The sequence below is a fragment of the Rhinolophus ferrumequinum genome, chromosome 16 (genome assembly GCF_004115265.2).
Source record: "Rhinolophus ferrumequinum isolate MPI-CBG mRhiFer1 chromosome 16, mRhiFer1_v1.p, whole genome shotgun sequence".
In the NCBI taxonomy this organism is placed as follows: Eukaryota; Metazoa; Chordata; class Mammalia; order Chiroptera; family Rhinolophidae; genus Rhinolophus; species Rhinolophus ferrumequinum.
The window spans coordinates 47,396,271-47,419,215 of record NC_046299.1 but is presented as its reverse complement, the minus strand read 5'-3'; the positions used below and the strand labels follow the sequence as shown (position 1 = coordinate 47,419,215).

Here is a 22,945-nt window from a genome sequence, read left to right as displayed (position 1 = left end):
AACTCAGAATCTACCGAACAAATAGCCTGGCTTCTTCAAAAAATAAATTGCAAGGAAAGAATTCTCCCTTCCAAAGGGGAATTTGCCAATACGTAATAATAAAAAACTACGTATGCACTTACCTTTGACCCAGCTCTCCCACTTCCAGGACCCTGAAGATACACTTTTCAACAGTACGAAAATACATACACACGTTTCCTCACTGAAACAGTTTGTAACTGCAAGATACTGGAAACAACCTATGTGTCCATACATAAGTGCAGTGATTTCCAGGATGTATTGTTAAGGAAATAAAACAAAGTGCAAAGCAGTTTCTATCGGATGGCACTCTTCATGTTAAAAATCCTGATTTTGATAACTGTACTATGATTATAAAAAATGTTAACACTGGTGGAAACTGAGTGGAGAGTATACAAGAACTCTACTATTTTTGCAAAATTTTGGTAGATCTAAAGTTATTTCAAAATAAAAAAAATTTAAATCTTTGTTTAAAAATTGGATAACTCCCAATTCTATGTAGGTCCAATGGAAAGAAACAATAAAGTGCATTTAAAGTTACCTTTAAAAGGAGACTTGTCTCCAATTAAAATACAGACAATATTTAAGTCAGTGAGAAAGGATGGATTATTTAATAAATAGCATGGAATTACTACTCCCTTGGGGGAGAGGGGAGTACAAAGCTAGATCCCTACTTAATCCTCACACTAAATCCCAGATGAATTTTAGCCTGAAATATAATCAAAAAAGTTCTAGAAGAAAATGTGGATATTTTTATAACCTTGGAGGTGGGGAATACTTTTCTACATGTAAGACAGCCAGAAATGATAAAACATTCAGTTACAACTGCATAAAAAAAATAATAAAACTTTATGTCAAAACACCCCATATAGCTAAGACAAATGAAAATTTGGAAAAAGTATTTGCTACATATGTTTGTTACTAATAAACAAAGAACTCTTATTAATAAGAGACCCCAACAGAAGACAAATGCATAAGGTATTTTTTTAAACGCAAATGGGAATAAATGAAAGATGTTAACCCTCACTCAATTAAAAGATGCAAATAAAAATGATACAATATTATTTTGCACCTAGCAAACTGACAAAAGGAAGCCAAAATCCAGTGTCCCGGTGCTATGGGCAAACAGGTTTTCTGATTTGTTGTAGGGTAGGAATGGAAACTGGTACTGCTTTGGAGAGCCACTTGCACCAAAATATATGTTCACTTTGACCCTGCAATTCTGTTAGAAAATTTATCCTAAACTGACAATAACATAAGTAGGCAAAGATTTATATAAGGACACTCATTTTAGGGTTGTTTGTAATAGTGAAGTCTTAATCAACATAGTTTTCTCGAATCCTGGTTAAATATGAGATACCAAGTAGTCATCAAAAATGTTGCAGATCAAAAAAGTCACAGATCTGTACTTACAGAAAAGAGTGTATAACGTGTTGAGGGGGAAAGATCAATTCACAAAATGAATCAATGATTCCAATTTTGTAAATGAATTCCTGAAAGAGATGCTCACAAAAATGTTAGATACGGGATGACTATTAGTTGTTTTTTCTCCTATGTTTGGATTTTTACACCGATCATTTATTTTTAAAATAACATTTTCAAGCTATTTTCAATTTTAGGAAGTCACCAAAAACAGAAACAGTAAGTACTAATATATTTATTATGGCATAAAGTAGTATTTTATACATTAACTCAATTTTATAATAAAAACATTTTATGTACAATTGTAAAGAAACCACTGCACAAATAACTCCAATGTAAAATCGTGTTGTATTTCAACAGTTTGTTGACTTGATACATAAATTGGAAAATATTTTCTCAGTAGAAAATAGTAAAAATGGTTAACATTTCCCAGGCTAGCCCAACTAGCCCACTTAGAAAAAGCAATAGCTGAATTATACATTTATAAATATAGTCTGAATTCTGGGATCCAGGAGAAACTTTAACTTCACCTATTAAAACAACCGGTTTCCTTAAAATTAAGTTGCATAAAGTGAAACATCCAACAATCTTCCCCTTTACCCTTGATGTATGCTTGATTATTCTTTAGGCTAATCCATATCAAGGTTTTACCTGTTCCTTCCTAAACAACAGGTACCATGTCCTTTTAATCTGCTTGGTAAAGTACTCATTCCTATCCAAACTGTGAAATGTTTTGGTTATTAAAGTATGCTCAGTATTTGAGCAAAACTAGAATCTCATATGTTGTAATACACAAGGCACAGGAGTTGTCTATCATCCAACAACTTCCCCTAAATCCCTGTGGCTTGATGGGAAGCCATGAGGAGTAGGAGGAAAAGCATTACAATTGACAAGTAGATCAAGGAATAAAGGCAAGAGGATTTCTGAGAACAGAGACACAAACTTCCAATCAGGATTCTGATAGAACAGAAGTCCAAACAAAAAAAGAACATTGCCTCAAGAATCAAGAGTTCTGATCCCCTAACACTGCCAGGTGATCAAGAAAGGCAGCTACATATAGACTCAACTGAGACACATCAGGGCCTAGAAAGACTTGTTATTCAAAATAATTAAATGAAAACAACACAGGCCATCTAGTTTAATTTCTCCATCATGGCGTATTCCCTGAGATTTCCAACACAGAATTTCTAGGAATTAAGGTGAGAAGACAATGCCCCTCTTAGGCTCCTGCACCATGTAGAAAGTTTCCCAGAGAATATTTGAGTACTCAGAGTTATCTGGCCAGGGGCTATACTAAGTTCTTCAGTTTCCTCAAAGCAACAACTTAAAATAACCATAGTTTGTCTTAAACAAAAAAAGGCTGTAAGCAGCTAAAACCTTTCAGTGGAATAGCAGTCTAATAATGAAAATAGATGACTTTATTGTAATCTACAGGAACTAGGTCTTTGAGAAACTAAATTGGATCGTTCTACCTAATAACCCCCGTTTGCCCATTAGAAATTAACCTCCAGAAACACTGACTCATTAAGTTTGCACTATTAAAAGAATACTGTATCATGTATCTTCACTTGTTCTCTTTGCTCTCAGCAGACATCAGTGTTTCTTCCTCACATGTAAAAAATATTTTCAGTGAGTTTTTTTTAACTCGGCAATGAAAAAATCTCTGACCCCGGACTCCCTCCATTAATTCCTTTTTGGTAAATAACTTTAATCTTCCAAGAGTAAGTAGAGTACATCTTCAAGCCCCATTTATCCAGCCTCCTTCCTTATGAATTAAGTTATGGGGCCATCTTACACATTTTGGAATTCCTTAAAGACAGTTGCTTTCTATTACAATAGTTCGTTATATAGATATAGATATAAAAAAATCTGTGAAGAATTCACTGAAGCATGAATTACCTTCTACTGAGAAGCTAAAAGTGTATCAAAATGCACATATTGATGGCTAATCTACATGTCTGCTATCAAATGTACCACCACCCTCCAGATCTAGAATATATGCTGGCATAAACTTTATTATATCCCAGCTACGTTTGAAATCTTGCTTCAAAACATCACTCAGTATTAATTCTCAGAAGACATGTTATAGGATAGGACCACGGCAGTAATTATTAGGCAGGTGGCTGAGGAATGCCAATTACAGAAGCAAGCCTGACTTCTCAAAGTACTTCTCCAGAGATCGCTGTATTCCTCGTATTTAAGAACACTATTAGGACACTTTTAATTATAAAAACAGGTCAACTTAAAGACAGATACATGCTTGACTTTTCCTTATGATCTATAGACAATGCATTAGAATGAAATATAATAAATTCGTACACCTTTTCAAAAGAAAGACCTGACACAGAAGTAGCTATTAAGTTATAAATGACAATCATCAGATGAAATCATTTAGATGAAGCTTGTCTCTCTGGAAGAGATGGGACCTGGGCAAGTGGTCAGGAAGGAAACACAATGTGCTTTTAACTTTGCGTGAAAAAAATGTTCAGTTCCCTGTTGCCAAACACAGTTGTTTTGCCATAGAAATCCTCTACTTCAAATTACTGACCAAATGCTTTGTTGAAACTCCGCTTCTGGCCTTTGTTTTGGAATCTGTTGTTACTTCTGTTGCCACCTCCTGATCGCTGTCCTCTGAAGTTTCTATTTCCTTCCCGCTGTCCCCTGAAGTTTCTGTTTCCTCCCCGCTGGCCCCTGAAACCTCGATTGCCGTCCCGCTGTCCTCTGAAGCTTCGGTAGCCTTCCGGTGGTCCTTCCAGCTCTGGTTGCTCCGTGGCCACCGAGAGCTGCCAGCGCCGCGAATCGTGCCATTTTTCCTGTTGAGAGATGCTTTTGTTTCTACCTGCTTTGATTTTTATTGAATTTGGTTTAAAAAGGCATTAGAAAGACAACATTTTTGCCCTTTCTCAAAGACAAAAAGCAGACTGATAACCTAAGTGCTTAAAAGGTCATGGTCAAAAATATACTATCTTTCACGGCCCAAAATCCAGAATCACTGAAGTGTGGGAATATAGTTTCACTATGAGAAGTACCCTCAAAGAGTATCATTATCCAATTCCATTACTATAGAGTAGCCAAAGCTGTCAGCTAGTAAAACATAAATATATTACGTACAAACACGTTTCTCACAGCAGTACTCAATAAAGATACAGCAATTTAAAATGTTTGCGTAAATCCCACATAACACACACAGGGCGGAAAAGCTGGAAATATCCAATATTCACAAGTCTGCAGAAAGGAAAACAGGCAGGCTGAGCAAGAAAAAAAAATCCAAATAAAAGGCTAGGAGAAAAAATACTACAATTCTAAATTGTCTTTTAGTAAAGGAACCACAGCTATTTTTACCCTTTCTATTCTGTATTATCAGTAATGAACATTTCTTAATATAGATATGTTAACTTTGAAATCCAAGAGAAAGAATACCTGTACTTCTGTTACTGCTGCAGTAGGGACATCAAAGCAAACACCCTAGAAATCAAGACAAATTCAAGTTAATCCAGCCTTTGACTAGAATTATGAAAAACACATTAAGTAATACTCCAAATAACCAGGTATTATGTTAAAAAAAAAAGGTATCGATAAATAAATTTTAGACCAAGGCCAACATATTGTACTTCTCAAAAGTACAATAGCAACAAGCCAAGGGTATAAAAAAAAGGGACTCAAAAATGATTCTGAATTGACTAGAGGTCATTATTGGCTGTCACTCAAGCAGCTATTAGCTATATTTACAGCAGAGGAAACAGAGGCTTGGAGAGGCTCAGTGACTCGTCTAAGGGCCCACAGCTGATAAGTAGAGCAGGTTTTAAAAATCTGGTCAGTATGGCTCCAAAACCTATGGTCTAAAACCATTAAAATACCCTGCTTTCTAACAGGAAGAGTGTGAACTATTCAGGATGGCCTAACTAAAAGCAGAAAAACAAATGATCTTCTATTGTTAAGTTTCTAGTTTTTCATAATTCAGCCTCCTATGAAGTTTTGTTTTCCTATGAAGTTTTTAAGGAATTCAATACTTTATATACGACACTATCTTTTATAATAAGCAGTGACATCATTTCCAAATAAGGAGTCCTCCTATTTCTCCACAAATACAGTCAAAATACCCCTGCAAGTGAAACAAGCACCCTTCCCCACTGGCTGTCTTTAATTCCAACATTTTGTGAGGAACACCCCTTCCACCCAACAATTTACCCAATTATAATCACAGGTAGCACCAGGTACTGATGGATTTTGCACTTTGTGGGAATCTTCATTCACGTGTTCACTAAGTATTCAATGCCAGGCACTCATTTGGGTAGAGAGAGAACTAGAAAACAGTCTTTGCCCTTGAGTAAGTCATATGTTCTTCAGACTCTCCGTCAGTAAGCAAGCACAGCAAGGTAACATTTACCTGAATAAAGGTATGCCCTAAGAACTCTGCAGTACAAAGATGCCCCCAACTCTGCCATACGGCCAGGAAAAGCTTCTCAGGGAGACCAAGGCTAAGTCAAGTCACAAAGGCTACCATCAAGGGAGAAATCTATGCAATGGGTTGAACATGCACTTAGGATGAGAGAAGGCAAGGTGTGCTTGGCATTGCTGGAGTGAAGGGTATTGCTGGCGAGTAGGCAGATGAAGTCTGTAAGGGGGACAGGAGTCATCTCACAAAGGATCTTATTTTCCACCTGAAAGTTGGGACTTTATGCCATAGAGTACGTGGAGTTGCTTAAGGAAATAACCAACATGGTGAGACATGCAATGAGTTGGAAATAAACCTGATTTGGTTTACTAGGCCAGTGATTCTCCAAGTACGCTCTCCTGGAACCCTGAGTACTTTTGAGGGTTTCACAGGGTCAAAACTATTTTCCTAATAATACTAAAATGTTCTCAATCCTTTTCACTCATTCTCTCATAAGGGTACAGTGGAGTTTTCCAGACACTACATTCCATGGAATGACATCAGTGCTCTGATGGCTAACAGAACATGACATTCTTTTAGAGTTCCAGTTTTAACTTCTAATACAGTACACATCAATAGATACAACCTACACAAACAGAAGCTTTTTCGTGTCCCCAACATTTAAGACTATCAAGGGGTCGTAAGACCAAAATGTTTAAGAATTGCTGTGCTGGTGGTCTATGCCATTAACTGAGAGCAGGACTCAGGAGAAAGAACACCAGGTTCGGAAGGCAAGATTTTAAAATTTGAATTTCAATTAAAGGTTTTGAATTCAATTTTGAATAAGTTGGTTTCAAGTTGCTTAATAAACGCCATCTGGTGGACATGTCAGGGAAGCAGCTGGATCTTCAGTCTAGCCCTGCGTGTAGATGGAGCAGGCTAGAGATCCCCCGTAAGGTAGCCGTCAGTGACTGAGTGGCAACTGCAGGTCATGGACGACACTGCCCGGAGACTATTTACAGAATTAAAAAATGCAGCACTCCCGTAGAGCAGGGAGAAGCCACTGTACAGTGTTTACTGACCGCCTAAAGCCATGGAACCAACAGCAAGGTCACAGCAGAGGCCCGGCCTTCCTTACCTGCTTTCCTTTGAGAAAGACCATTCCCTTCACTTTGGAATCGAAATCCTCACCCAGTTGCTCCTTAAGTTCTTTCCAAGCATAACTAATGTTTGGCATTTCAATCGAACACCGCAAGATCATGGTCACAAAGCCCTATGGGCGGAAGGGGAACAAAATTAACGTCTCAGAAACAAACCTAACTTGATAAACACCTGCCCTCATGTTTCTAAAATGTTCCTGGAACAGTTCTTCCTAATAGGATATACCTCCCCCAACCACCACACAAATTAGAACAAGTGAAACTAAAGAACTCTGAATAAGATTGGCGGATTGTGCCACATGTCAATAACCCAGGTGTGATATTATTGTTTTCCAAAATGTTACCATTGGGGAAACTGGGCAAAGGGTACAAGGGATTGCTCTATTTTATTTCTTCTAACTACATGTGAACCTACAATGATCTCAAGATTTCAAAAAGAGAAAAGAATACACCTTCTAAAGTCTCTAGATATTCTGGATAAATGTATTATATACATTTGTATGTGTATGTATTATTTTAGGATTAAAAATTTGAGATATAATTCACATACCATAAAATTCACCATTTTACAGTACACGATTCAAGAGTTTTTAGTATGTCCACAAACTTTGCAACCATCACCACTACCTAAAATTCCAGAACACTTCATCACCCTAAAAAGAATCCCCATGCCCATTAGCAGTCACTGCCATTCTCCTCCTTCACCGAGACACCGGCAACCAATAATTTACTTCGTGTCTCTATGGATTTATTGACATCTACCTTCATGCAAAAGTTAAAACAAGGGAAGTTTAAATGGAACACTTTCAAATCCTGCTCAAACTTCAAATTATAAAGCATCAGAAACTTCACAGAATCCCTCACCGCCTCTGAGTTGATCAAGGAGCGCTGGTCCACTGATGTGGCCCCCGAAATGTGGGCCAGTGCTGCTGCCAGGGCTTCCACGGCCCCCTTCTCCTCTATCAGCTTCTCAGCTGACTGTTTAAAGTGACTAATGGCAGTGGGAGGCACAGAATCCAAAAGCCTACGATTTGATTAACAGTATATTTGTTAGGAGAAAGGATAGTAGAAGTGGACAGATTTCATTTTCAAGACAACAGCATCTCAAGATAAATCAGGAACTTTCGAACCCTATCTTTAATATGCCTAATGCATCATTTTGATGCAATGTATACAATCATCACATTCCTTTCATTGTATCTAATTTACCACCAAACCAAAAAAGTTTTAACCTAAGGAAATAGTAAGACAGATATTAAGATGTTCATCACAATGTTATAGAAAAAAAGACTGTAAACAATTTTAAAATGTGCATCAATATGGACTGGTTAAATAAACCATGAAACAGAAACAGTGAAATGCCATACTGCCATTAAAAGTGATGTTGATAAATGTTGAACTTTTTTTACAATACGCATGTGTTACTTTTAGAATCAGAAAATATCACAGCTATTCCCGTTCTAAAATGAAAAAGACTCCCAAATCATACTACAAATGATATAGGCCTTTACGACACTCTACTTTTATTCGGGAGTCATTATTGTTATGGTGATAATGTCACATCTCAAAGTGGAAAGAGATCACCCAGGAGGATGGATAAGGCCGTGCCAAGCAGCCTCTTTCGGCAGGGCTGCACCTTGCAACACCCTCTCTCATACACCATCAGCAGCACCTTTGTCTCTTTTCAGCTTCCTGGCCATCTGATTTCCTTAACTGCAGTCATAGACAACCCTGTCTGCAGAATGTTTGAAGAAAAGCATGCCATGCTAAAATATATTTGAAAAACGCTGAGTTAAATTAGTTTCCTTTGCAAGCTATTAACATGCCAATATCCAGCCTTTCTTTTGATCATGAATTCCCCCCATCTATTTTCTTAAAAAAGCATGTCATATATGTATAATAGTAATTGTGTAAAGCACTCTAAAAATGATGCTCAGTCTCTTGCCCTACACAGGGGACATTTAGAAAACAGTGCCAACCCCACTTACCCCCAGGAATACACACTACACAGCCAGGGACGCTAAACAGCTAAATATCCTTCAATTTGTAGGACAACCCCACACAATGAAAAATTTTCTTCTTCCAATGCCAATGACAAACACTGTTAATCTAATCCTCACTATGTAGATATTTACTATAACTTTAAGAAATACTCATCTCTCCTTCCTACCAGGTGGGGGACTGAATGAAGATTTGGAATATAATCTGTGATCCAATCTAATCAATCTCCAGATGGCAAGCATCTACACCATATCTAAAATATAGCTCCTTCAACTGCCTACGCCAAACCAAGCTACTGATGGTGGTTTCCTCTGGGGAACAGGATTGGGCAGGCAGGAGGAAAAATGAGAATTTTTACTTTGTGTAATTTTACTTCAGCGCAGTTGGAGGGCTTTTAGAACAATCAGGTTATAAATTATTAAAACTAATGCATAAAGAATATAAAATTTAAAAAGCCAAAGCTCAGTACTGCTCAAAGACACGCAATAAATAGAATAAACACTAAAACAGTCCATAGCGAAGGTAGGGAACATACCTGACTGCATCTTTGCTGGAAGCTTTTATTATCTCTGTTGCAGAAGGAACACCGATTCGTTTAAATTTAATTCCCTACAAGAAAATGAACCATAGATTAATGTACAACATGCCCATTCGTTGTTTCTACTGAGGTTACTAGTTCTCTAATTTTTTATATTAACCAAACTTATTTATATATAAGATAAACTTTTTATTTCACAATGGTTTTAGAGTTCCTATATGCCATGCACTGAGTTTCCTTATTATTACTATGGTCCATTTGTCACAACTAAGAAACCCACACGGCTATGTTACTGTGAACTGAATGCCAGAGTTGATTAGAATTTCACTAGTTTTTCCACTACCATCCTTTTTCTGTTCCAATACCCAATCCAGGATACATTATATCTAGTCATATCTTATACGTCTCCTGTGACCTATGGCAGTTTGTCTTTCCTTGTTTTTCATGTCCTGGACAGTTTTAAAGAGACCTGGTCAGGTATTTTGTAGACTGTTCCTCAAAATGGGGCTGTCTGATACTTTCTACATGCTTAGACTGGCGTTATGCGTTTTAGGGAATAAGACCAGAGGCGAATGCCATCTTATTACATCTTATCAGGGGTACATGCTTATCACTGATGTCAACCATGATTACCTGGCCAGGTAGTATTTGCTGCTTTCTGCACTATAAAGTCATCCCTCCACCCCAATTCCTCTTCTATTCTTTGTTAGCAAGTGGCTAAGTGTGGTCCACTCATGGAGGAGGGAGACTAAGCTCCACCTCCTGGAGGAGGAAGCACCTACATAAGAATTTCCTTTTTGTTGTTTCAGGCGCACAGAACACAGTGATCAGACATTTACACAACTCACCAAGTGATAACCCCACAAGTCCACTGCCCACCCGACACTGTACAGTCATTGGAACGTTACTGACTATGTTCCCCAGGCTGCACTACACATCCCCGTGACTTTTTAAAAAAATTATAGTTGACGTTCAATTCATAAGAATTTCTTTACAGAAACTCTATAAGGAAAATTAGTCTCTTCTCTCCCATTTTAAAATTTATCCTTCACATATTCCCATCCTTTTGGTTTCTGAGCAATTCCTATAACCCCCAAATCTGTGCTTAAATATTTTGGATGTGTTCATGTTATCATTGTCTGAAAACTGCCTTTCAAACATAAGAACAATTCTTGTAATTGTAAATATGAAAACAAAACCATTGCTTTCAAATCCAAAGTTACTTCAAAAAGGGCTTTATATCGTAGAATAATATATAAAACATGTATCTAACAACAAGCTTTCAGTCATGGCCACATGCTGGAGATAAAAATAATTTAAAGCTAATAAAAAATGTAATGAAACCGAAGACCGACTTAGAACTCAACATTTGCTGATCAAGGCTAAGAAAATAGTTTACCGCCTTTTGCTCCACTTGTGCTAACTGATACTCTTCCTTGTGCTGATAAAAGCAGATGCAAATCCCTGTCCTTCCAGCTCTGCCCGTTCGCCCAGAACGATGAATGTAGGATTCCACATCCTATTGAAGTAAAATATGTGACAATGAGTAAAATGAGTGACAACAAACAACAAGGAGACAAAGACCTGAGCAGTCTACACAGGCAACACCTACACAGGTTACATCTCCCAGGGGTGTGAGGTATTTCCTTAGCATTTCAATTTAAATTAAATAACTAACAATTTTTAAAAACCTCCAGAACAATGGTCCCTATCTTATGGACAAATCTGCAAAAGCATCCAAATAGTGCTGTCCAACAGAGCCATAATTTGTACTTTCAATCTTTCATTTCCTAGTAACCACACTAAAAAGTTAAGGAATAAAAAAAACAAGGTTAAATTACCTTTAATATTATTTAACTCAATATACCCCAAAGTTTTATCATTTCAGTATGCTAATATATATAAAACAAGCTATCAAATGAGAGCTTTTCTTTTTTCATGTCTTCAATATCCAATGTGTATAATAAAAAGTTTAAAATAAAAAGCAATCCCATGTGTATTTTATACTTAGAGCACACGATGACTCAGACTAGGTACATTCCAAGTGTTCCCAGTTCCGTGTGGCTGTGGCTATCACACTGGACAGCACAGTCCAGGCTCATTGAAACAATGTCGATGCCACGCCACCATAGGACTTCCTTTGTAAGAACTGATGACTTCTAATCAGGTATTTTTTCCATCATTGTAAACAACCTTTAATCCTGAGGGATTTGCTAGTTTGGGAGAGATTATCGGGTCTTCACGCTTGAAGTGATGGAAACAGTCTCCTTCAGACCAACTTTTATTTAAGTGAAGTACTGTCCACACCACAAAAACTATGATTCAGGGCCCTCCCTGAGAGGTTCCCATGGCCCACAAACCCACGCGGTTTTAACCACAGAGGATGTTAACTACAGGCCTTTTCTCCTTTCTCTATCATCTAGCTCATGAGTTCATCTATCCTTCCCCAACCCCATCTGTCTTACACATGTTCAAAGTCCAGTTCAAAATCACACTATCTCCATGAAGCCTTCCAGCATTTCCCTCTAACCAGAAATGATCTTCCCAATCTCTGGCTACTGACCACATTGGCACTAAACTGTCAGTTCGGAGGAGAGGGCCTCACAGTAAATTTAAAAAAATCAACCTTAGCATCCTAGCACTCAAGAAATAGCTATTACTAATCACAAGAAAGTAAAGAACACAACTTCCATTTTGTTTTAGGGCCCAAAGAAAACAACAAAATAAAATTAAAGTATCAGCCACGTACCTTTGGAGGAGAACTTTGTATAACGAGGTCAACCTCAGGGATGTCTAACCCACGCGCAGCAACATTGGTTGCCACCATCACTCCAAAATTACCATTTCTAAAGCCTTTCAGGGTAATTTCCCTTTGCTTCTGTGGAATGTCTCCATGTAATGACTGGGCTTCCTGCCAAAGAAATAAACTGGCCTAAGAATACCATATCCAACAATACAGGTACTTTTTAAATCCTGTAAAAGACATTCATATTTTGGTGATACTTCTGCTGAATATAACACAAAGGGGAAAACACTTGTCTTACATGGACAAACCTCAAAATTATTTCCACTCCTTGGTCATTAAATCATTGTACCCAACTATACTTACAAGGTAAAAACACCAGATAAGAGTGATCAAATCTACTCTGCTGGTGTAACCTTGGGTTTGAGCCACCTTTTCCTTATCTTTAAGAGGAGATTGACAGATTCGATGAGCTCTAACATGTATACTCTGACTATTAATTAAAAGATGCTTCTTCCCTAAAGGAAATGGAGAGGAAGGACCAACCTGCTTTATGGACGTATCCTGAGACAACTCCTGGGCTTCTTTCTTGGTTTCACAGAAGATGATAGTGCGCCCTTGAAAACCACTGTACACTCGAATCACGTCCCCAATAACTGCTGCTCTTTGAGTCCAGTGGCACTTGATAGCCAGGTGCTTATAAGACAGGGAAAAATAGATCAATTGAGTAAAGCCTAGTTGGAACATGAAATCACATGCTCAACAGTAATGGTACAGAAGCAATTGTTTAAGCCTGACTAGAGCAGACTGTGCCACCCATTTAGAGAAAAAACTAAACCATCAAAGCAGAGAGCCTTTCCCCTTTCTCCAAAGAGCATATCGCTTCTTTATCTATTTTCTGATCTAACCAGGAAAAGAAATACCATTCAGATTCCTGCAGGAAACCAAATAAGTGAAAAGAGAAAAGTTTCTGTACGTTTTGTCCTTTCATCCACTTAAAAAATGTACCTGTTTCTTGGGTGAAATGAATTCATCTAGGTACAGGATCCTAAGATGAAAAACCACTTCAACACAAAGCACTAGATTTCTCTGCTGCCCTCTAGTGTTTAAATTCTAGGTGTAATTTCTTTAGATAGTTTAAGACCATTTAGGTTTTAAGATTCTGAAATCGGGCTACCAGATGACGAAATTTAGAAAACACATACCATATACAACTCAAAAAGAAATTTATCTTTACTTGGCTTTTCATATGGATTTATTATTTATCTGAAAAAAGACTTTGTATTTGGCAGTCTTAAAACTATCAGATGAGAAAAACGGTATACAATTTATTACTATTACTGATTCTAGCAACCAAATGAATCATTTACCTCCACAGTTATTGCCGTTTTCTGAGTCTTTTTCCCAATTAGGTCGACCTGTTCATATGTAGATTTCATGTATTTCTTAGCAACATTATAAACCCAATGAGGGCAAGTTGCAGAAAAAAGCAATGTTTGGGGATTGTCTTCTGAATCTTTGGGGGGGGAAAAAAAGTCAGTATGAATTACCCAAACAAGCCTACATAGTATTCCACCTCACCCAGTTCTCCCGGGGCCCATCAACAAACATTGCACAGCAACCATTAGGCCAACCCAGGCACTGAGGACACAAAAATGAAAGACACAGAGGTTCCCAACAAAGAAATACTGTTCTTGAAACAGAAAAGCACTTTAAACTTATTTTGCTTTCTAACCATTGGCCTTTATGAACCACAAGGGAAACCTGTCCATTATAAAAAACCTACCAACTGGAACATACCAATTCATTGCATTTTCACATATTTGAAATGGCAGTGTAAGCTGGTAGGACCCTGTTAGACAGCAACTTGACAATGTATATTGAGGAGCATGAATTATTTATATTTTTCAACTCAGTAATTTTACTTCTGGAAATCTACCCTAAAGAATTCCAAATACTGTGGTGTGAAAGGAAGCTCTCTGCACAAAAACATCTGTAAGCAGAATTATTTATATTATCTAAAAATTAAAATACGCAAATGGAATTAAATCATGGTGCAGCCAATTCATGATTATGCAAAATTTTTACAAAATATACATTAAGGTTATAATTAACACGTACACAAATAGCACAAAATCAGGAAGAAATCTACCAAAAGCAAAGTACACTAAAGTGGTAGATAACGAAATTTTCCTCTTTTGCTTTCCCAAATTTCCCCCATTGTAGTTATGTGATAAATCATTTTTCCAAAAAAAAAAATTCACGTATTCCTGACTAAAATAAGCCATCTCCCAATCTCCCAAGGTTTCATTTAATTCTTAGCAGACTGCTTAATCACCCCCCTTCCTCTGATCTCGTCTATCAGTTCCTTGTACTTGGCGTTTACCTTTCTTGTATGCCACACTTAAAATCTCTTCCACTTGATCAGCAAAGCCCATATCCAACATCTGGTCAACTTCATCCAGGACAACATGCTTCAGTTTGGTGAGATCTAGCTTGCCATTCTGCAGGTGGTCTTTGATACGACCTGGTGTCCCAACCAGGATGTCGATCCCATTCCGCATGCGTTCAACTATAAAGAACATCAGCGATAAGACACACTGGGTTTTCAAGTCCTTTTATTAGTGTGGGATACCAATTAAGTATTTTTTATTCTAAAATATGTATTAACTACTGTACAAGGTAACATGTACAAGGTAACTGTACAAGGTATCTTTATTAAAGACAAAGATACTCAAGGCACTCCTTGATCTAGTGGAAAAAACATATAAGTGATAGTCCAGTGTATGATGTGACATAACAGAAAAATGCACCAGCGGGGGATGGTAGCACCAGGAAATGACTTCCTTGGCTGGTAGAAAAGTGTCACGGTTTCACAAAGTGAGACTAAGAATCTCAAAGAAATAGGAACTTTCTATAAGGTGGTGTTTAGGTAGAATGAGACAAGATAGAAGGGCAAACATTCCAAGAAGTTACAGAGACATTCAAGAAAATAGAGTTCAATATAACTGGGATGAGATGGTAATAATGCAGCTTTTTATTGGGTTGCTATTGCAGTCTAGGGATACTAGGCACTCTACATACATTATCCAATTCAGTCCTCACAATACTCCTGCAGGGTGAGTTTAGTTACCATATTATATACATGTGCAAACTAAAGTACAAACAAAATCAAGCAACTTGAATTTAAAAATCACACAGCTACTCTGTGAGTAGTTTAAATTCAAATCCAGGCCTCCTTTCTGATGCCAAAGCCTACATTTGTTCCATCAAAGCTGGAAAGAAATAATCACAGCCTTGTGTGCCAATGCTAAGGCTTTTTTAATGCCTTGAATCCCTTCCTGAATTATGTATCTGCTCTACATTATAAAACTTCAACTGGCAAAGTAATGGAATACTACAGCAGGGGCTGCAACATTTGGCCCTTGGGCCCAGAGAAAAGAAAGACTGCCTGTAGCAAAAATGAATTAAGGATGCAAGAAGAGGCAGAGACCCAAATTCCTTGACAGATAAAAGAGTAACCTTGAATTCTGACTTTCTGTTAGGTTGGTGCAAAAGTAACTCCGGTTTTTACAATTTTTAACCTTTTAAACCGCAATTATTTTTGCACCAACATAATAGTTCCAACGGCCCAAACAGACTCTGTCCTCTTGGGTTCAGTAAGGTATCTCTGCAGCCTTTAGATGAACATAGAAAATACGTAAGTCCTAGGAATGGTATATTCTTAGGATTTGACACATCATCATGTACGACCATGTTCTTGACCATCTTTAAACAATAACAAAAGAAAACCACCAGAAGATTAGACCAGGTAGAGCTGGATATCAAGGTCAAAAGAAATCCAACCAGGGCACCCAACAATGGATGGCAGGTTCCTTCCCTCACTTTTGGATTTACTTACTTTGACCTCCATAGGGAGTTCCACCATAAAAACAAGCCACTGCCAACTTTTTTGTGATGTCACTGAAGTCTCTGCTCACTTGATTTGCCAACTCCCTTGTGGGCGTAAGAACCAGTACCTGAAAAGGAAAAACTAATAATTGAATTCAAAGTATTATGCAGTACTTGGTTCCTTAACAAATTTGGAATCCATCAGAAGGTTCAACTCATCCCAACAAATATTTTCAAAACATCTATTATGTGCTTTGCAATGTGCTGTGTGTGAAATGACCATAAATAAAACATGGTTCCTGAACAGCTTTTCTCAAAAGAAAAGCTTGTGATCCTAGCCATCAGAAGAAAAGTAGGTGCCCAAATGTATGGTGCTCCAGGAGCGCTGCACGAGCAGGCTGAAGAAACTGGGGGAAGTTTCATGGAGCTGCTAGTACTTAAAGAACAGCACCCAGGAAAGGAACAACTTGAGCAAGCAGTCATGCTACTGATATTAACATTAGCTAATATTTACACTTCTACTGTGTCTCAGGCTCTACTAAATGCTAAATATGCATTATTCTCATTTAATTCCCACAAGTTATTCACCAAACAATTATACTGTACAACTGAATTGTAATACCGACACTAACACACAACAGAGTTCTAAAACCAAGAGGCAAGGAAAGGGAGAGCCTGGATTTAAATTCAGGCAGTCAGGCTCTAAAACCTATGGTGTGAACCTCTACTTCACGGTAAATCTGAAGTAGATTGGAAGTCAGACAAGTAAGGCTGGGCCAACATGGTTGTGGGGCTTTGAATCCTTGAGCAGTCTGAGTTTTTTAATTTTTTTCCCCTTTCAAATAATTGTATTATTTATTTATTTTTTAAGTTTATTGGGGTGACAATTGTTAGTAAAGTTACATAGGTTTCAGGTGTACAATTCTGTAATACATTTTCTATATATCATTTTCTGTGTTCACCATCCAGAATCAGTTCACTGAGCAGTCTGAGTTTGATCCAACAGGACATACAACACGAAACCGCTACAGATTTGCAGGTATGGTAACAGCGTGACACAAATATGATTTAAGAACAACCTGCTACATGCATCCAACAGATGTTTACTGAACACCCACTATGTGCCAGGTGGTATTCTAGGTACTAGAATAATTCATTTGTGTACTACTATATATGTTTATAGCAGTAAACAAATAAATTAACGAGCATGACCATGGAAGGCCAATAAGCAGTAAGGTAGGGCCAGAAATTACCCCCAGCCAAGGTGCTAACACAGGCATTTCAGTGAGGTCGGAGTCTTGGCCTCTCCGAGTGCCCCTCCTTCTATTCATGGGTCTCTAGTAAAAATGTTTGCTCTATTTTAAGCAGAAATAGTCAAAGACACTTGAACAAACCTGTGAGCCCCAGGAACATCTAATAGTTTGAAAAGAGTATGATAAGCATGAATAATACTGGTGATCACAACACAGGACAGATTACAGTATTTAAATACATAGGATTTGTGGCCAACGCTCTTAAAAGAATTACCTTTGTTAAGCAATATAAGCTATAATTTTAAAAAAATTATCCTGGTTTAGCAGCAGATAAAGATCTATACAGTAAATACCCCAAAAAGGCTTTAAGGAGAACCCAATAAAAACAGTAGGGTATGTACACATATAGATGGTTTTTCCTCTGCAGATCTGGAAGCGTTTGAGGTCCCTGTTAAAGCTGCTTACCTGAGGGGCACGACCTCTCCTCCGGTCTTGCATTTCTCCCAGAAGTTTCTCAATCAAAGGGATAGCAAAGGAGAATGTCTTCCCAGTTCCTGTCCGTGCCTGTGCAATTAAATCCTTTCCATCGTAGACATGATAAAATGTCTTTGCTTGTATAGGAAATAGGAAGGTCACTCCACGGGCTGTAAATAAATTAACCATCATCTGATATTGCAGTTCTTAAAATACCAGCCATACGGGAGGACCCAAGCATCCCCATGCTTTTGATCCTGCAGAATTAGGGAATTCTACGTTCTGGGCAACATCTCCAAAGTCACGTTCACATATATTCTAGTAGTGAAGAATCTGCTTGACTGACAAGTATCAACAAACTTTAAAGCACCAAATTAGAGTAAATATTTATCATTTTAAGAGATTAAGTCACTTTGTCATGAAATATCACCCATAAGTCAGCATAAGCCTGAAAAGCAGGTGCTGTGCAGTCCAGACTGTGCCACACCTGTTCAGAAAACACCTACTTGAGCATCTGTGACTACCGAGCTCGTTCACAGGCACACTGCTAAGGTGAGTTCTAAGCCAGGCTGCTATCATTAACCTAGAGATGGCTCAAGAAGTAGAAGAGGATAAAAAAAGAAAATGCTAACATGACATCAACTATTTAATTGCAGCAGCGCTATCAATCATTACACTTTGGAATATACATATTGTATTGAATCAATTTTAACCATCTGTTTAAGAGGCAGCAAAGGACCATCACTGGAATAGTCCTATATTGAATATATAGATCTAGTCCAATTAGTTGGTTGCATATATTGTCCTCCAACAAGAACATATCCTAATTCACCTCAACAAAAACAGTGGAGTGCTTCCAAATAATGTTCTAAATTATACATTTCCAAAAATATTACCTTTGAGAAGTTTAATAGTCTCTTCAGATATGGGGAAATTAGAGAAAGCTCCTTCTTTTTGTTCCACAGGTATTTCCTATCAAGTAAAGGGCCACAGAAAAGAAATCAATAACTTTACTCCTACAGTTAATACAGAGAAGTCTTTTAAGAAACGAAAGAACCTATTTTAAAATCATCTCTTCTCAATCAACCAAAAAGACACTCGGTAGCTAAATGAAGATCTGAAAAGGAAATATATTGTAATAATCTATAAAACCCTAACAAAAGAAATATCTATAGCAAATATATACTGTACATGTACTATGTGTGGCTAGTGAAGGCAGATTCAATCTCAATATACTGTTGAACAGGTCATCAGCCCTTTTCCACAGCAACATGTCATATTTGGCCATAGAAAATAAGGAACAAATAGTTATGATAAAGTGGTCAGTGCCATTATTTGATAGTAAAAAATCTGAATGCCCAACAGATTACGTGAATTTCTAAATATTTATGATTATGTAACCATGAAAAAGATTTAATATTTTTATTTAATAAGTATATGCAATTAAATATTTAATAAAAGTGGGAGAAATGCTTATATAAAAATGGGAAAGGCATGATACGAGATTGCACATAGTACAATCCTAACCTGATTTAAAGTAGTTGCATATATAAAAAGTACTATAAGGAAACATCAAAATTCAATGCAGAAATTCTAGGGAGTTTTTTGATACAATTCTGTATTTCCTAAATTCTCTATATCATATACTTTAATCATCGGAAAACAAATTTTAAATGCTGATCACGACCTATACCAAACACAAAATTGTTTATTAAAATTAGGGTTTTTCTTTGATGACTGAGTTTCTGAAAGGTAACAGAACTTCCAAATGCAGACATTTATTCATCTTGTTCAACTCAGATTAACGGCCTAAACAAAGAGATTAATGCAATCCAGCAAATAGCTTTCAGTGGTTCCACTTAATCGAGATTTATTTTGTGAAATCCTTCAGAGGGAAGCTAGGGTCTATTTGCATGACTATATCCCTCCTCTTGATTTTTGACATGCAAATACGCTGGTTGACATCTTGAGAGATTTCCCCCAAACTTAAACAGATATGTTTACTTGCAAAGGAGGCATTCTGACACTATGCTCAAAGGATCCCCCATGAAGTGCTGACATATCAAATTTCCTCCCTTTATTAAACAATATGTATCAATAACCTACCTATTTATCTGAAACAATAACAAAAAATACATTCTACATATTTAAATACAACTTCACCTGCTCTAACTCACTGTTACTTTCTTCACTGGTAGCTTCCTTGGAGTTGGAATCAGGTCCAGAATGAGAGATCCCATTCTTCAGTTTGGGGCTTTTCTCTCCAATTTCTCCATTCATTTCCTTTTCTTTCTTCATCTTCTTGGGCTTAGGCGCAGATATTTCTTCTTCAGAAGGCTCATCATTTTTTATTGCTTTTTTGGTTTTAGAAGCAACAACTTTCTTTTCAGTGGGCTCCTTTGGTTTTTTTACACGTTTGGTTTCAGAAGAAATAATGTCATCTTGAGATGGCTCCTCTTTCTTTTTTGCCTTTTTGGATTTAGGAGAAATCATGTCAACTTCAGAAGTCTCTGCTTTCTTTTTAACTTTTTTAGCTTTGGGGGAAACAACTTCTTCTTTTTCTTCTGCTGCCTCTTCAGATTTTGCCTTTTTTCTACCTTTCTAAAAAAAAAAAAAAAAATCAATAAAGAAAATACAAAAATTGAACAGAGAATCTGATTCATTTGTATTGTATAATACACCAATTCTAGATTATTACAAAATCACATAATTAAGAAGAACACAATTTGGGGTATTTTTCAACATCTGTACTTTTACCTTGCAACAAGGCAAAAATCAAACAGTATCCTTTTTAGTACTATTTCTTAGCTTTATGGAGGTAAGTACATATTAGTAATTTCATGAGCTTGGAAGAGAATGCTTCTTTGTAATTATTTAATTTATACTGGTCAAACAAATTGTAAAATCAAATTTTCACAAGGGATTTGGGGTGGCTCGTGGGATGCTCCAACAGGCTCTAAACTAAATACAGTTTAATTCTGATAGAGTAATAGGACATACATGTCCACGGATAAATAATATTAAGCAGACTTCTTTGCTAGAATTCCTGCACAGGTCAAACAAGAATTCATACCTGCCTTGCCTATCTCACAAGTGCAAATGATTTTACAGAGACACTTTTTGAACCAAAAAGCTGTAAAAACCCACAACCTATCACCCCACGTGTAAAAAAGATGTACCTAATTTAAAGAAGAAAAAAAGTGGGGCCAGCCAGTGGCTCAGGCGGTTAGAGCTTTATGTTCCTAACTCCAAAGGCTGCCAGTTCGATTCCCACATAGGCCAGTGGGCTCTCAACCACAAGGTTGCCAGTTCAATTCCTCGAGTCCTGCAAGGGATGGTGGGCTGCGCCCCCTGCAACTAGCAACAGCAACTGGACCTGGAGCGGAGCTGTGCCCTCCACAACTAAGATTGAAAGGACAACAACTTGACTTGGAAAAAAAAAAAGTCCTGGAAGTACACACTGTTCCCCAATAAAGTCCTGTTCCCCTTCCCCAATAAAATCTTAAAAAAAAAAAAAAAAAAAAAGAAGAAGAAAAGTTTCAAGGAAGTGCAATGAGTGAAACCTCAAAACCAAACCAGATTATGGCTCCTACCTGAAATGTCTGACCTATCCAACTTTTCATATTACTAAAAACTTTATTACTGAAAACAATTAGATGTTGTAGCCTGTTAAAACCTCTCTGGCAGAGCTACAGCACAATCCCGGAAGTAAAGACTACACTGAGCTGAAATCTGCCTCCCTGAAACTTCAGGCCTGGCCTCTGCTCTCAAATCATGGATGAGGGGTAATCTCTCCCACAAGATCTGTCCTTCAGACATCTGAAAAATAATCTGGTCCCCCATCCAAGACTTCAGTTCTCTCATCCCTTGGTTCCACCAAATTGGAGTCTTCTCCAATTTGAAGAGTCTTGGTCTCTTCTGGAACACAGTGGAGTTTGGTCATGTCCCTCCTAATCTGAGCGTCCCACAACTGAACACGTTCAATGATGCACAGCAGGTAAAGCAGGACCACCTCCTCACCATTTGTGAAGACAAGTCTGTGCTTCTTCGGCTTCTACACCACCAAAATATTGCTGTTGTAAAAACTCCCCATAAAAAAGACCCAGACACAACAAGGAAGGAAAATTCTAAATCGTATACAAGTGCAGGGACAATCTTTGTTCCCACTGACCTTACAGTTATATCACTATCTACAGAAGCAACAGCAAGGAGGCAGACAGCTATCAAGGTAATTTATGGCTACTGAATTCTGCTGGCCTATCTCAAAAATATAGTGTACAGTTAGCACCACAGGAGGCTTTACATTTCCACGGGTAATCTGGAGAATAAACATTAAGAGGAACCGAATTACTTCTTCTAAGGGTTGCTTACCGGAAAACAAACTGTACTTCACTTAATAGGGTAAAAAGAATGTCACTGCTGACGCCGCCCACGTGTACCTGTACAGGTGGGTTCAAGTCTCGCTGGTTTAGTCTAAAAGTCAGTCCCTACCTTGACTTACGATTCCCTCCGCGAACGCACTCGCCTGGAGTTAGGTCTGAGTCTGAGCCAAAACGTGGGGCCTAACCGTGAACTTACAACTCTGCGCACCGGGTGCAGGGCGCCCAGACTCCGGGACCACGTGGGACACCCGGCCATCCCTCCAGTTCCGATCGGTCCGGGCCTCTCGGCCAGAACTACCCGAGCGCGGCAGCGCGCCCATCGCCCGCGGAGACCACCACTCCTGGACGTTCCTTGTCCGAAACCCACGCGGGTCTCCGCACGAGGCCGGTCAGCGCCGCGCCCCCACGCGCTCCCAGCCGGGACACCCCTCCTCTTCGTACTCCGCGGCCCCGCTCCCCCCAGCGCCCCGGCCGCTCGTCCTGCCTTGCCCCAGGTCCCTCGGCCCTCGGTGGCACCTTCTCATTTTGCTTTCGAGGTATCTCCATTTTCCCCATGGCCGTGTCTGATTCCAAATCCGCGTCACTAAGGAGTTTCCCAGGCATCACTCTGCACAGACTGCGTAGAGCGACCAATTTCGTCCACCGCGTGGAGAGGAAGAGACTAAAGTAACCCTTGGGCCCACCCAGC

The 22,945-nt window shown here is 38.3% G+C and overlaps 1 protein-coding gene across 1 annotated transcript; it reads right to left on the bottom strand.

Annotated features, from left to right (window-relative positions):
- Window positions 1-1,714: 1,714 nt before the first annotated feature.
- On the bottom strand, window positions 1,715-22,945 carry DDX21 (DExD-box helicase 21). The gene is made up of 15 exons (XM_033130758.1): window positions 22,774-22,945; window positions 20,039-20,476; window positions 18,772-18,847; window positions 17,867-18,045; window positions 16,159-16,276; window positions 14,644-14,829; window positions 13,628-13,773; window positions 12,804-12,953; window positions 12,264-12,425; window positions 10,914-11,033; window positions 9,512-9,585; window positions 7,840-7,999; window positions 6,954-7,088; window positions 4,861-4,905; window positions 1,715-4,253 (listed from the first exon to the last, which is right to left on the bottom strand). Exons 1-15 carry the CDS (start codon window positions 22,858-22,860, stop codon window positions 3,981-3,983), a joined length of 2,349 nt encoding a protein of 782 aa, XP_032986649.1. The 5' UTR covers window positions 22,861-22,945; the 3' UTR covers window positions 1,715-3,980.